At 42.3% G+C, this 12342-nt stretch overlaps 2 protein-coding genes across 5 annotated transcripts; one reads left to right on the top strand and one right to left on the bottom strand.

The window, feature by feature from the left end:
- Nucleotides 1-66: 66 nt before the first annotated feature.
- fam161b (FAM161 centrosomal protein B) lies at nt 67-4478 on the top strand. Of its 2 annotated transcripts, XM_066695030.1 has the most exons (9): nt 80-486; nt 1044-1393; nt 1694-2241; nt 2395-2732; nt 2819-2946; nt 3165-3332; nt 3564-3663; nt 3878-4041; nt 4165-4478. In XM_066695030.1, exons 1-9 carry the CDS (start codon nt 352-354, stop codon nt 4202-4204), a joined length of 1971 nt encoding a protein of 656 aa, XP_066551127.1. In that variant the 5' UTR covers nt 80-351; the 3' UTR covers nt 4205-4478. The 2 variants fall into 2 exon arrangements, with proteins under 2 accessions (XP_066551128.1, XP_066551127.1); XM_066695031.1 differs by lacking the exons at nt 3564-3663; nt 3878-4041 and having other exon boundaries at nt 67-486.
- Nucleotides 4479-4651: 173 nt separating this feature from the next.
- znf410 (zinc finger protein 410) lies at nt 4652-10635 on the bottom strand. Of its 3 annotated transcripts, XM_066695038.1 has the most exons (13): nt 10493-10635; nt 9751-9858; nt 9523-9573; nt 9079-9211; nt 8532-8717; nt 8041-8223; nt 7720-7879; nt 7378-7559; nt 7113-7202; nt 6868-6993; nt 6642-6776; nt 6257-6379; nt 4652-5229 (listed from the first exon to the last, which is right to left on the bottom strand). In XM_066695038.1, exons 3-12 carry the CDS (start codon nt 9553-9555, stop codon nt 6258-6260), a joined length of 1350 nt encoding a protein of 449 aa, XP_066551135.1. In that variant the 5' UTR covers nt 9556-9573; nt 9751-9858; nt 10493-10635; the 3' UTR covers nt 4652-5229; nt 6257. The 3 variants fall into 3 exon arrangements, with proteins under 3 accessions (XP_066551135.1, XP_066551134.1, XP_066551136.1); XM_066695037.1 differs by lacking the exon at nt 4652-5229 and having other exon boundaries at nt 5535-6379; XM_066695039.1 differs by lacking the exon at nt 4652-5229 and having other exon boundaries at nt 5535-6379; nt 10497-10634.
- Nucleotides 10636-12342: the final 1707 nt, after the last annotated feature.

Genomic DNA, 12342 nt, shown 5'->3' with positions numbered 1-12342 from the left:
ACACAAACAAGGAATGTATTAGTGAAATAAGTGAAATTAGTGAGTTTTATGTGAGATGTGGTGCCTGCGTACAAATGCAAATACATCAATATATAGAGAGCATAGTTCTATGTAGCATATACTTTCAATAGAAGACTGTTTAAATGGGCACAGACGCTCTTTTACCAGTTAATAACATTGTACATGTGACTGGGAGAAACGGGCGGGCTGGACAGATAACAGCCCTGCAGCCAATCACCGCGGGAGGGTGGGGTGTGCGTCAGAGACGGGAGTCTGGGCTGGAGATAGGGCTCCTGCTAAGCATAGCAGCCTGTATATTGGTTGTAATTAAAATGCAATATTGGAAGGACGATGCCCGCATCCCACACCATGTCGTTTTTTAACGAGGCAGAAAACATGGCCTCCTCTAGCGATGGGCAGGTTCCTGCAGCTGTCCGCAGTGAAGAAGGAGCTTCGACACAGTGCACAGGCTCTCGGCAGCGCCAGGTTGTTTCTCCTTTACACTTGATCTCTGTGCAATTGATTTCACGTTAAAACCAGCTTCGATCGATGTATTGATTTCTAATAAAGAGAATGATCTCATTTCCGGAGTCCGATCTGCTTTGTGACGGCACAGAGAGCTTGGTTAGTGTTGCCATGGTAACCGAGCCCACGCCGCCTCACGCATGTGCGATGGGAAGTATAAATATCGAAATATTTAAATGCACTTCTGAATTTAATCCGATTTAATTACTTAATAGTATATAGGTATAACATTACAGGTCAGACGTGGCTTGCATAATTTGAATGGATGTTTACATGGATGCATACTGAGTCCGAAGCTGCAGACAGAATATGACAAATACATGATGTAAATAAAGTAACAATAACAATAACATCATAACTGCATAGGAACAGAGACACCATGCAGAAGTACTGATCATTTATTTTAAGCTCGCTTGCAATATCTCACTATCATGTTATTTTGTGTTTAAATAGTAGTGGCCCATTTTACACCCAAACTCCTTATAGATAGTCTGAATATGAAGTATTGTCCATTGCAGGGCTTCCCCCCCAGAGACGACTCGGTCTCTGATGGAGAGGTGGCACACAGCAGGCTCAATCGAAGGGATACGGACCAGCTGCTGGCCTTCCTAGAGCAGGACGGGGGCCCTGCGGGGTCAGAGCTGCACTTCTACCACAGACTGCAGACTCTGAAGGAGGCGCACACACACAAGCTGCTGCAGACCGGCAGGCTATACCAGGAGCAACTGGAGCAAAGGATGCTGCAGGACTCCCTGCTTTCTGCAAGCGATAACAGGAAGACAAAACAGGAGGATAACATTGAAGAGATCTTCAGTACCAATGGGAGGCAAAATGTACAGACTGCCTCCAGCAAAGCATGTGCATCGAGGTGAATAGGTTTTCTCCAGATGTTCACAACGATAAGGAGAACACTGTACGAGTTTAATGCTAGGGTTCTGTATCAATTGGTACAGCCTAAAGTCTAAAATAATGCATTATTAGTTGTTATTCATACATAAATGTTGTAATTGTAAAAAAGTACTGAAGCATTAATGCTTTAAACTAAATATAACTGCTCACAAAAATAGTATACTGTAGTTTCTGATCCAAGAAATAAGATTGTATTTATGTCAATCACTTACTCCCTCTCTTAAGCAGGTTAAATATCAACTTGTGACATTCACTCTAGGTACGAGAGCCTGAGGAGATCTTGCTCCTTGAGTGACCTCAACTCTCAGGAGGAAGGTGTCTCTCCACAGCTTAAAGGATCTGAGAGGCCTGTCGGCATCTCAGCTGCCTGGGCACCAAGCAGGACAGTCCCCAAGCCCTTCGGCATGACCCTCAAGGAAGGCCAGAGAAGATCTCAGCTGTTCAGATCCAGAGTTTCCCAGGACCTGGAGAAGAAGCTGTCAGAGAAGAGTGAAGCCGAGGAGGCCGAGTGTCAGAAGCAGTTCCGTGCCGCCCCTGTCCCGGCCCACGTCTTCCTGCCCCTGTACCAGGACATCACGGAGGCGGGCGAGCGGCTCAGGAGGACCAGCCTGCAGCAGAGGAAAGACTTCCTCCTCTCCATGCAGAAACCCTTCAGCTTTGTGGAGAGAGTGGAGAAGAAGAAGGAAGAGTTGAAGCAGCAGCTGAAGAGCAGCAACCCGGTCCTGCTGGAGGAGAAGTCGAAACCAGCTGAGAAGAAGAAAATCCCCAAGGCTGTCCAGGACCCAGGTGTCAGTGAGCATTTGAAAGGTAATGAAATGTTAAGAACTTAGAGCTTCAGCTGTGACATGAAGGAAGTGATGCTGGATAAAGCAAATTAAATCCATGTACGTGATAAGCAATACCTGAGAGTTAAAAATGCCCTCTAACAAAGCAGCCTGCATTAAAATATCCCCCCTTTAGAGGACGAACTCTACAGAAAGATTCGTATTCAGATGCGAGCCGCTGACCTGCTGAAAACCTCCTCTGCACCCATTGCGCTCAAACCCCAGAGGAAAGACCCGGAGAGCAGCAGCGGCCAGCGGATGAGAAGAGAGGCCCTGGGATTCCTGGATCAGAAGCCCACCTTCCGACCGCACACCAACACCCAGGTTCCCGACTTTGAGCGGCTGTACCAGGCCTTCCAGAGGGAGGCACTGAAGAGGGCGGAGAGGAAAGACGTGACGAGGTGTCAGCCCTTCCAGCTGCGCACTTCTCACCTGCCCCCGAGGCAGAGCCGGAAAACACCCCCCACCCCCCAGGTGAGTCCAATGACAAATACATACATTTGTTTTAACCGAACCTCTCACATCTCTTTCATTTGTAATAATTTGCTTTAATCTATTAGGAACAAAGGTCTGTGAGCAGGACACATTTGAAGAGAAGTCAGTCCTTTAGTGGCATCCTCTCACTTTCTACGAACACTCTCCCTGTTTACACCACAGATGCCGAGAGGCAGCGTCGAGCCGCTATCAGGTAATCACCTTCTCTGGATTGCTCTCTATCCCAGCTCAGACTACCAAGTTATCTATCCTGACAATTCCCTTGCAAGATAAATTCTACTCAAAGAGATAATGCTGTGATAATCATGCTTGCATGCAATTATGAAGATCGAGGAAATTCAATTTTCATATTCTTAGGGTCCGATTAAATTAAACCCGAGCTTCCCTTCATCCTTAATTCTCATTCCTCAGAAACTCGCTGGAAGAAAAGGATAACAAGGAGAGAGAGAGTGCGGGTTGGATGAAACAGCACAGACTACAGTCTGAAGCAATGAAAAAAAATGTGAACACTCGAGCTAGAGCAATGGACCCACACAAGTCTCTCAAAGAGGTGTACCAGGAAAAGCTAAAGCAGCACAGGTGAGCCGAGCACCTGACTATACACATAAGATGCTTCAAGAAAGGGCTGATGCTGAATATTATTCCTATAAAGTGGTAACAATCAGTCTGCAATATTACCTTTAAAAAACAAAAAACACTAATATTGTTTAAAGACCATCACTTGCTTATAGAATCAAGTAATCCAAAGCTTTAATAAATACAAACGTAAATACAATCTGCCTTTCTGTGCCCTGTCTGTTGTTATTGCAGGCAGACTGACCAGAAAAGGATGAAGGAATACAGGAAAGAGTTGAAGGAGATGAATAATCGCGTGAAAGGCCAGCCTTACCTGTTTGAGCAGGTCTCACAGGTAGTGATCTCGCTCTGCTGTTATGGATGGATCTGTGTGTATGTTCCTGATAATCTTGCGATTTATTATCATTGTCTTGGATAGAAATAGACATATCGTATATTTAACCTTTTTAGCAAGTCAGTAAAAGCAAAGGTCTTAACAGAAACTGGTTAGGTAGTCTTCAGACTCTTCTTCAAACTTCATAGCTGCTGGATAATCATTTTTCCACCAGAGAAATGCCAAGTCTGAGGCGGAGCGGCGATACAGAGACACGCTGCAGCAGGTTGGGCTGAATGAACACTTTGTGCGGAGCAAGGGGGAGACAGCTGGAGAAATACCACCCATTTTATTTGGGGATGATGAGGAGGACCAGAGCAGTATGAGTGACCAACCAAGGTATTTCAAAGGAGCCTCTAGGGTTCTTTTCTGAGTTCTAGTTAGATCTGGAAATGTGAAGTCAATCCACTTCAGTGTAAAAATGAGGTTATAAACGTCCAACCCGGGAATTTCTCCCTCCAGGTCCGAGAGCGGGAGTTTACCCGAAAACCAAGCAATGTAAGACGATGGAATGGAGAAAGAGAAAAACAAAGAGCAGGAAATGTGACTTGAGCTTTTCTTCAGATTTACATTGATAGATTATATGCAGATCCAGTTCATAAACTGGCAGTTCGTAATTTACAGATTATATTTGTTTAAAGTTCTCCAATAATATATTTCAATATGTATTTGTATGTGTATTTTATAATTTAAAAATGAAAAATAGAGTTTCGTTATTGATTGAGAGACATCATATTGTTTGGCATGTTGTGTAAAAATGTTCATACATCCATATATATATATATATATATATATATATATATTATATATATTAAATAAAATGCAATTATTCACTTGAATTGCCATGATCTCTCTGTGATCTGTGTTTATAGATTAAATGGTGTGGCCTCCTGTACTATTTATTATTACATTTTATAACAGTACATTCTTAGCGAGAATAATCATATAATTGACACTTCAATATTAAGCTACTAGCTAAAATACACAACTTCAGAATAAATGGAAAGGTAGCAATCATTTAAATAGAACATGATTGGAATGTTTGTACTATTAAAATAGTTTTATTCCTTCCCTGGTTGTTGTTTTTGCCATTGCGTACATAGCGTAGCGGGGACTGCTGTGTGTATAATTGCCCGCGGTGGCAGAAATTTGGGTCAGGGGACGTCCGAATCATACAATCACAGAGATCCTATGACTATTCATCACACGGTGGTGATAGACTGGTGGCCTCCCTTCAGAATGGCCTTTCACAAGCAGCTGTAGGTCTTGGCAGCCACTGGACAAGGCTAAACCACCCAGTTTGTGTAAATTAGACAGAAGGAAATAAACATATTTTCCATGGCATTTTGTGCTCCATCATTATTATGTATAATATTACATATACATGTGTGGGCAAGTCAGAGATATATCTGACCAGTCTTACAAATAAACAGATATTTTTATACTCTTTGGATATTTATACAGAATATACAGTTCCGACAGTATTGGAACAAGACTCTGGCAGCGAAGGAAGCTCCCGGAGGTCACCTGCGAAGTAGAAATTGTTGTTTGTAGAGTGCAGTGAGGCCGCCACTTTGTACTATAATATCTAGGACAAAGTGTACTGCCAGCATTAATTAAATCGAGGGCCTGTACATCGTCCAGCACGAAAACACAGTAATCACACAGAGTGGTACAGGAGAATAGCCCCACGATATTTAAAGGCCTGCTCAGTCTTTGCATCAATCATAGTCCTAATGAATACACTATGAAAATACTTTTAGTAATGGCATGTGTTTGTATAGATGGCAATTTAGAAATATAATAAATGTGTATGTTTATGCAAAACAAGATAGAAACAAAAACAAATTAGTATTTATTATCATTATTATTATTATTATTATTCATAATAACAGTACAGTTTCATAATCTTCAAGGGGATAAAGGAAGTGCGTGTTTTTACCATTTTGAATGCATGTTAAGTTTTGCCTTCTGTGCCCATGCTACAAATATCAGTGGGCAACTTTCACATAATTAAACAAAAATATAGGTTTATTTTATTTGCTTCTTCTCTTGAGAACAGTCTTTCACCTGTTGGGTTATGTACCATATTAACAAAGACGATGAGAGTTCAATCCTAAACTTGTTTAACGTGTAGCACTGAGCCAGCCCAATAAACATCCCCTCTCTCTAACTCCTAGAGCTGAATAAAAATAAATAAATAAGCCGACCACAGAGCATGGCAGATGCCCCTGGTGTATTTTCCTGAAGCTTCGTTATATCCACAATTTACATTTGTCAAACTACTTTTTGTCAACATTTGGTTATTTTAGGAGTTACTCTACCGCTAAGAAAGCAGTTTTAGAAACGAAGGCAAACACCTTTCTATTCACTTTTCTCGTCACAGATGATTACATTCTAGACGGGAGACGACAGAGGATCTCTTCATACATTCTGTCCAACCTAGACCAAGCAAACAACAACAAAAAGCTATATACAGCTGGAAATGACGAGTCATGATGTCACACATGCCATTCATACATCCTGTTCACCATGAGATCCTCAGTCTACATACATCACTGCAGCAAAGCCACGACTTCCTCCCCGTAGGCATGTCCTCCTGTGGCCATGGCTACTAGGTCATGTGGTTGGGACAGGACCACCACAGATGCAGGGGAGATGTTTTCTACGGAGGGGTCTTCAAAAAAGGCAAAAAGAGAGAGGCAGATTTAGACAACGAATAGAATATGTATAGAGGTGTATACATATATACACACACACACTAATTTGAATGTCTTAATACAGTGGCAGATATTACATCACTAATAACGTCCCAGTTTTGTGCTTTTCTGTGTAACTGCTGATGAAGTTTGACCTTCATTATAATTTCACCCTACTTTAGGAACCAGCATGCAGACAATGTCTCGGCCTAGGCTGCAGCGACAGCTGTTGGCAATCACCTCCTTGTGCTCGGAGCATGGCGTGGTGCAGATCCATGGGCTCCACTTCTAGTGTGCGTGAGGCCGTCATAGGAACCATGCTGTCACTGGCAAGGCCCTGGTCCTCCAGCAAACTGCTGTGGGTCAACGTCTCCCCTGAGATGATGACAAAATATACATGAGCATGAAGCATTGCTAGTCTGCTCAGCTTACAGAGGATGTGCATAATCATGCAGCGTGTTCTTACCCGTGTTCCCTTCTCTGCCCTGGCTGCTCTGTCCCGGGTTGCTGTGCCGTTTCCTCATGTGCACGTTCCTGCTGCCGCTCTGAGAGAAGGTTTTCCCGCAGATGCTGCACTGATGGGGCTTTTCTCCTGCAGCACAAATCGCCAGACATCAGTCTTCCAGGGCCTTGTAGCTGCCACGGAGTCTTTTAAACTGTTAATCATACTAATAATTCCACAAAATAAACTTGAATATAATCTGCCTGTACCTGAGTGGACGAGCATGTGTTTCCGCAGACTGGAGTACTCTGCGAAAGAGCGCTCGCAGCCTTCAGCTTCACACACAAAGGGCTTCTCCCCTACAGGAGGAATACAAAAATCGACAAACTGACATTTATTCTGTAAAGAAAAAAGTATAACGCCTGCCTATGAGAAGGAACATAAAAGACAATTTCAAAATCATAGAAGAAACCCAACACTGCTGAAGACTGATATTTTGAAGATGGATTGCTTTCTTGTCATTCCCCAACCTACCAGTATGCGTTCTCTTGTGGTTCTTCAAGTTTCCGGCGGTTGTGAATTTCTTGCCACAGTCCTTCTCGTTGCAGACAAAGGGTTTCTCTCCGTTATGTGTCCTCATGTGAACCTGCAGCCTCTGCAGCACATAGAAGCTCTTCCCACAGCCCTCTGCACAGCACCTGAAAGTGCGGTCATTCCTGTAAAGACAGGAAGTCGGTCATTTTATTTTCTTACGTCCTTGGGCTGTTTATACACCGTAACTGATTAGTATGGAACAGTACAGGACAGAAGACCATCACAGCACAGAAAGAAATCATAAATCTAGTGACAGAGAGGACAGGAGACTTCAGGACATACTTGTGGGTTTTCAAGTGGTATTTCAGGTGAGCCGGCCAGGTGAAGGTCCGTCGACAGCCTTCAAAGGTGCACTTCAGTGTTTTTTCACCGTGTGGGCGCTCGGTTGAGGGGGACGTCTCTCTCTTGGGTCCCTCCGGTTGGTAGCTATGGAGGTGATCAACTGTCATGGTGGACAGAACAAAACAGTAAAATCACTTGAGGTGTAGTCCTGCACATGTTTTGTTGCAAAGTCTGATTCCGATTTTGGACAAAACTATTAATAAACAAATGTAATCAAAGACGCAGCCCTATGTCATCAGAGGGTGTTTAGGAAAATGTTACCACTGTTGCTGGCCTTTGCATCCTTGGCCAACTGGGCCCTGGTAGCGGCGATCAGACTGTCGTGTGCCAGCTCCTGGACCCGAAGGTACCAAGGGGTGGTGCCGTCTGCGCTCTCACTGGTGGAGATGTCATGATCCGCATCATCCTGGACAAACACCAAGGGCTCTGCAGAGGCTGCCAACCCTGCACCAGAGCAGAGAAACCTCTCCAGTCACGTTTACATGCAGATGTGCTTTTCACTTCTCTAAGCACTTGCTATTTACAATTTCTTTTGAGTTACTAATCACCACCTCACATCTAAACTGCAGTTTAAAGTGGGAATACTCTTAAGGATTGCAGTCCCTGTATCTTTCCGTTTCGATGCATGGCAGGCTATTTATATCTGGAGGCGTATGGGTCACAAACATCAACTTTCACATTGATGCCAGCCTTTCCTAGGGAGATATTTAGATCGTATAGACCTATGTACTCCAGCAGGGCACCGCCGATACCTTTGGCTAGATTGAGGAGTATGAAGGAGGTGCTGTCTGAGTGTTGCAGGTCATGCAGCACTGGAGGAGGGCTGGCAGCCGGGGAGAGAGCGACAGGTCGGTGCGGCTGCAGCTGCACCACCAGGGACTCCCTCTCGTTCTCATACTCGGACAGGGAGGCAGAAGCCGCGTGGCTGAGACTAGTGTCTGGAAACAGACAGAGACAGATTTGGTAAGAAGCAAGTCAAACGAAGTTACAAACAAAACAAAGTTATAGTAGTGTTTCGATTTGGAGGACAGACACAAATATTGAGATAACAAAACACGCATTTGATCCAGTTAAAGCATTACAACAGCGGTACGGCAATGAGTAAGTTGGGTCTTGACACTCAACACTTGTCTATCAATGTATGCAATAGGTGTATATATACATAGACTGGCCCGTGTGGAAATGATGTTTACAGACCATGACTTAACTACAAATGATTATATTTTGAAGTGTTAAAACTGTGTTCAAAAGTTAATAATGTCTGTGTGTGTGTATTCTCACCAGACGTCTAACCTTCACCTGTTAAATGCAGCTGGCTACATAAAGAGCTCTCTGTGGACGGAAGCAGAGGGAGACAGGTCTCTTTGGGATCAGGCTCCTCCAGCCCCTGCCCCAAAGGGATTGAGGCGTTCTGCACAAACTCGACCAGCAACTGGGGAAACAACACGGTTTAAACACGGTCACAACACTGAAACAGACAACTTTACACTGGCTAAACAGTACTGGAGATCAATAATGAATCTGCATTTCAGTACAGCATACAGTGTAAGACACAGGAACACAAACAGGAAAGTTATATCCACAAATGTAAGCATACATTCTTCTAATTTACATTGCTTAGCATTTAAGCCCACAGTGTGTGACTCGGCGGCTAACACACTGACTTCAGCGGATGTCTGTGGTAGATCTGGTTTGTTCAGTTTCTCAAACGTGGGGTTAATAACAGCTGCAGGTACAACATACCTCAGGTTTGGAGTCCAGTTCATCAGAGAGCATGGATTCAGCCTGGGAGATCTGCAGAGACAATATCAACCGAAATAAAAGCAACACTTCGCACAGAATTCAGAATAAAATTGAATATATGTGTATTTCTTATATATAGATCCACCAGAGATAAGGTTCTATTGCATACTGACCTCGATCGGTTTATAATAAGTATGTAAACAAATAAAGGCATCATTAGAAACCTACCTGAAATACCAATGTAGACTCCTTTTAATATGGTCATGTGTGGCTGGTCGTGGCTGTCTGCTCATTCATTTCATCTCCTTGTTTCCATTACTACATAGAAAACCAACCCTGAAATAAAAACAGAGTGTAATCATCAGATTGGAAATAAACAGGACGTGCCTAACCTCATCCCTTCTGAAACTATAGAAAAGATGTACTTTATTATAATTCTCCATATAAACTAATTAAAAAAGTTTTGACAAGGACGTCACTGCTTCCCGCACTTGCTGACGTAAACAAAACACAACTGTCGCAAACATGCCAAGGTTAGTGTAGTTTAACAGCAAACCCGGGGGGATGCGGGTTAGTAAGGAGAATAATTTGAAACTTTCTGCACAAGACATCGTTTAATTTGGTGCAACACAACACATGCATTGAGTTGGGCTATTCATTCAGCACAAGTATCCAAAATGCCGGTAAGTATTTACCACACCAAGTCCACGGTAACGACAGTAACAATCATTTTCACATCCTCTCTTTCCCCCGTCATTATTACTACAATTATTATTATTATTAAAATATATCAATAAAAACGACATCAAAAAAGAGTGACCTTAGTTACATGCCCAAAAAAGGCGTCCGTATCAGGCCTATTTCTTGCTCAATCATGGCACATCCGCCTGCATATTTGTTGCATAGTCAAGGGATACATTTCGTAATTTCCATAAATTAAGATTAATTAATTTAAACCAAGCTTACGTACCTACATGTCCTGTTCTCCGGCTCTCGCATTAATCTTTCCTTAGTTTCCTTAAGTTTGAATTTCTCTTAAGTATGTTCGTCCTCCGTTCTGTTTATACACAAAATGTGTGTCAAATATTTCCCTTCTACGGCGTCTCAATTGGGACAAACGCCTCCGTCCTGCCCGCTTCTTTTTGAAAACGTGTTTTACAAATGTCATGTACATCATCAAACGCAATTGTGTTGAAATTAAGTTAATATACTAAACAAATATGTACACATATAGATATATATTTTAAAACTTTATAGTGTATTATTTGTAGTGAAGGATTGGTTCACCCTTAACGTTCAAGTTAAGCTTTATATACAAATACACAGAAAAGGCAAGCAGTAGAATTAAGCCAATTATTTTGTACTGATGTTTTAAGTCAACATCATCTGCACCATTGTAAAATATCTGACATATGACAGTGTCGTTTAATAATGAAGATAAACATTAGATTATATTCCAAGACATTTGTGGGATATTCAAACCTCACATATACTATTTTCAATATTATATTTTTGAAATACATTTATGTTCTTATTTTGCTTTATTTTGGTATGAAGTCCAGGTGCCTTTCTATAATGTATGCAGTGAGCATTACCTGGGTTCTTTAACTGTGCCCTGAAAGCTAAATCCTGGAAGGTTCAAGCTCATGTGAGTTATCTGATTGGACAACTTCTGTAAACAGCACTAACGAGACTGCTTCTTCTTTCACCTCTGTCATTGAACTGATGAACCTTTACTGAATAGTTATGAATGCAAACAGACAAACAAAAAGAAAAATAGGATGGGTATCCTATGAAAAATGAATGCAGTAACACTAATATCCAAAACTGTCTGTTCACTTACACCAGGGGTTACCAATAGGCCACCTCCGGCCTGCCAAAGGTTCATTTGTGGCCCAAGTGTGGCCCATGACATACATGCTGTTTCAAGCAGCTGACGTATTTGTTCTTAGTTCAGATTCTCTGCGTATTGCAAACTGAAATTACAAAAAATCTGCAAAACAAGTTAAGAAGAAATGATGAAATATAGAGGTCAAAATTTTAAATTTATTTTTCACATCGGGTAACACCCAGTAGAATCTCAGTATTGTTAAAGTCAGTGCAGTAGAGTGTCAGTGTTGTTAAAGTTAGGGTGCGTGGTTTTATTCATCACTGCCAATTTTTCAGTGAGGCAGAAGCACATCAACCAGTGAGGGGATTAAAATCACAGTTTGGTGAAAAAAACTGTGACGAGTTCCAGTAAAAATGTATCTAAATACACTCCACTCTTTGACAACAAGCTTTATTTTAATTCTTCTTAAAATCACTATGTTCTCTTCTGCAATTTAACATGTAATTGTTTTTATTATATGCTTTCTATTGTCTTTTCCTGATTTTAATATATAATACTAAATTCCTTTTAAAATAGTGTTATATCTTATGCTGCACTAAATTATGCATTTCATTATTTCTAATTGGGTGGCGTGGTGGTTAGCGCCTAGGTTCGAGTCCCGGCTCGGGGGCGCCTGTCTGTGTGGAGTTTGCATGTTCTCCCCGTGTCAGTGTGGGTTTCCTCTGGGTAATCCGGATTCCTCCTACTGTCCCAAGACATGCAGGTTAGTTGATTGACTACACTAAATTGCCCTGTAGGGATGTATGTGTGTGTGTGTGTGTGTGTGTGTGCCCAGCGATGGCCTGGCATCCCATTCTGGGTGTATTCCTGCCTTGCGCCCTATGCCTGCTCCAGTGTCCCCATGACCCTCACGAGGATAAGTGGTTTTGAAAATGGATCGATGGATTATTTCTAATCATAATATGATCAGCAGAGTTTATGTTTGCCAT

The sequence above is a fragment of the Amia ocellicauda genome, chromosome 21 (assembly GCF_036373705.1).
Source record: "Amia ocellicauda isolate fAmiCal2 chromosome 21, fAmiCal2.hap1, whole genome shotgun sequence".
Taxonomy (NCBI): domain Eukaryota; kingdom Metazoa; phylum Chordata; class Actinopteri; order Amiiformes; family Amiidae; genus Amia; species Amia ocellicauda.
This window is presented reverse-complemented; position numbering and strand designations above follow the sequence as displayed.

Coding starts and splice junctions, on each gene's coding strand:
- fam161b (XM_066695030.1), top strand. CDS start 352: ATGCCCGCATCCCACACCATGTCGTTTTTTAACGAGGCAGAAAACATG. Junction 1,394..1,693: donor AGCAAAGCATGTGCATCGAG/GTGAATAGGTTT, acceptor CATTCACTCTAG/GTACGAGAGCCTGAGGAGAT. Junction 2,242..2,394: donor TGTCAGTGAGCATTTGAAAG/GTAATGAAATGT, acceptor TCCCCCCTTTAG/AGGACGAACTCTACAGAAAG.
- znf410 (XM_066695038.1), bottom strand. CDS start 9,555: ATGCTCTCTGATGAACTGGACTCCAAACCTGAG. Junction 9,212..9,522: donor AACTGGACTCCAAACCTGAG/GTATGTTGTACC, acceptor TTGTTTCCCCAG/TTGCTGGTCGAGTTTGTGCA. Junction 8,224..8,531: donor ACTCCTCAATCTAGCCAAAG/GTATCGGCGGTG, acceptor GCTCTGGTGCAG/GGTTGGCAGCCTCTGCAGAG.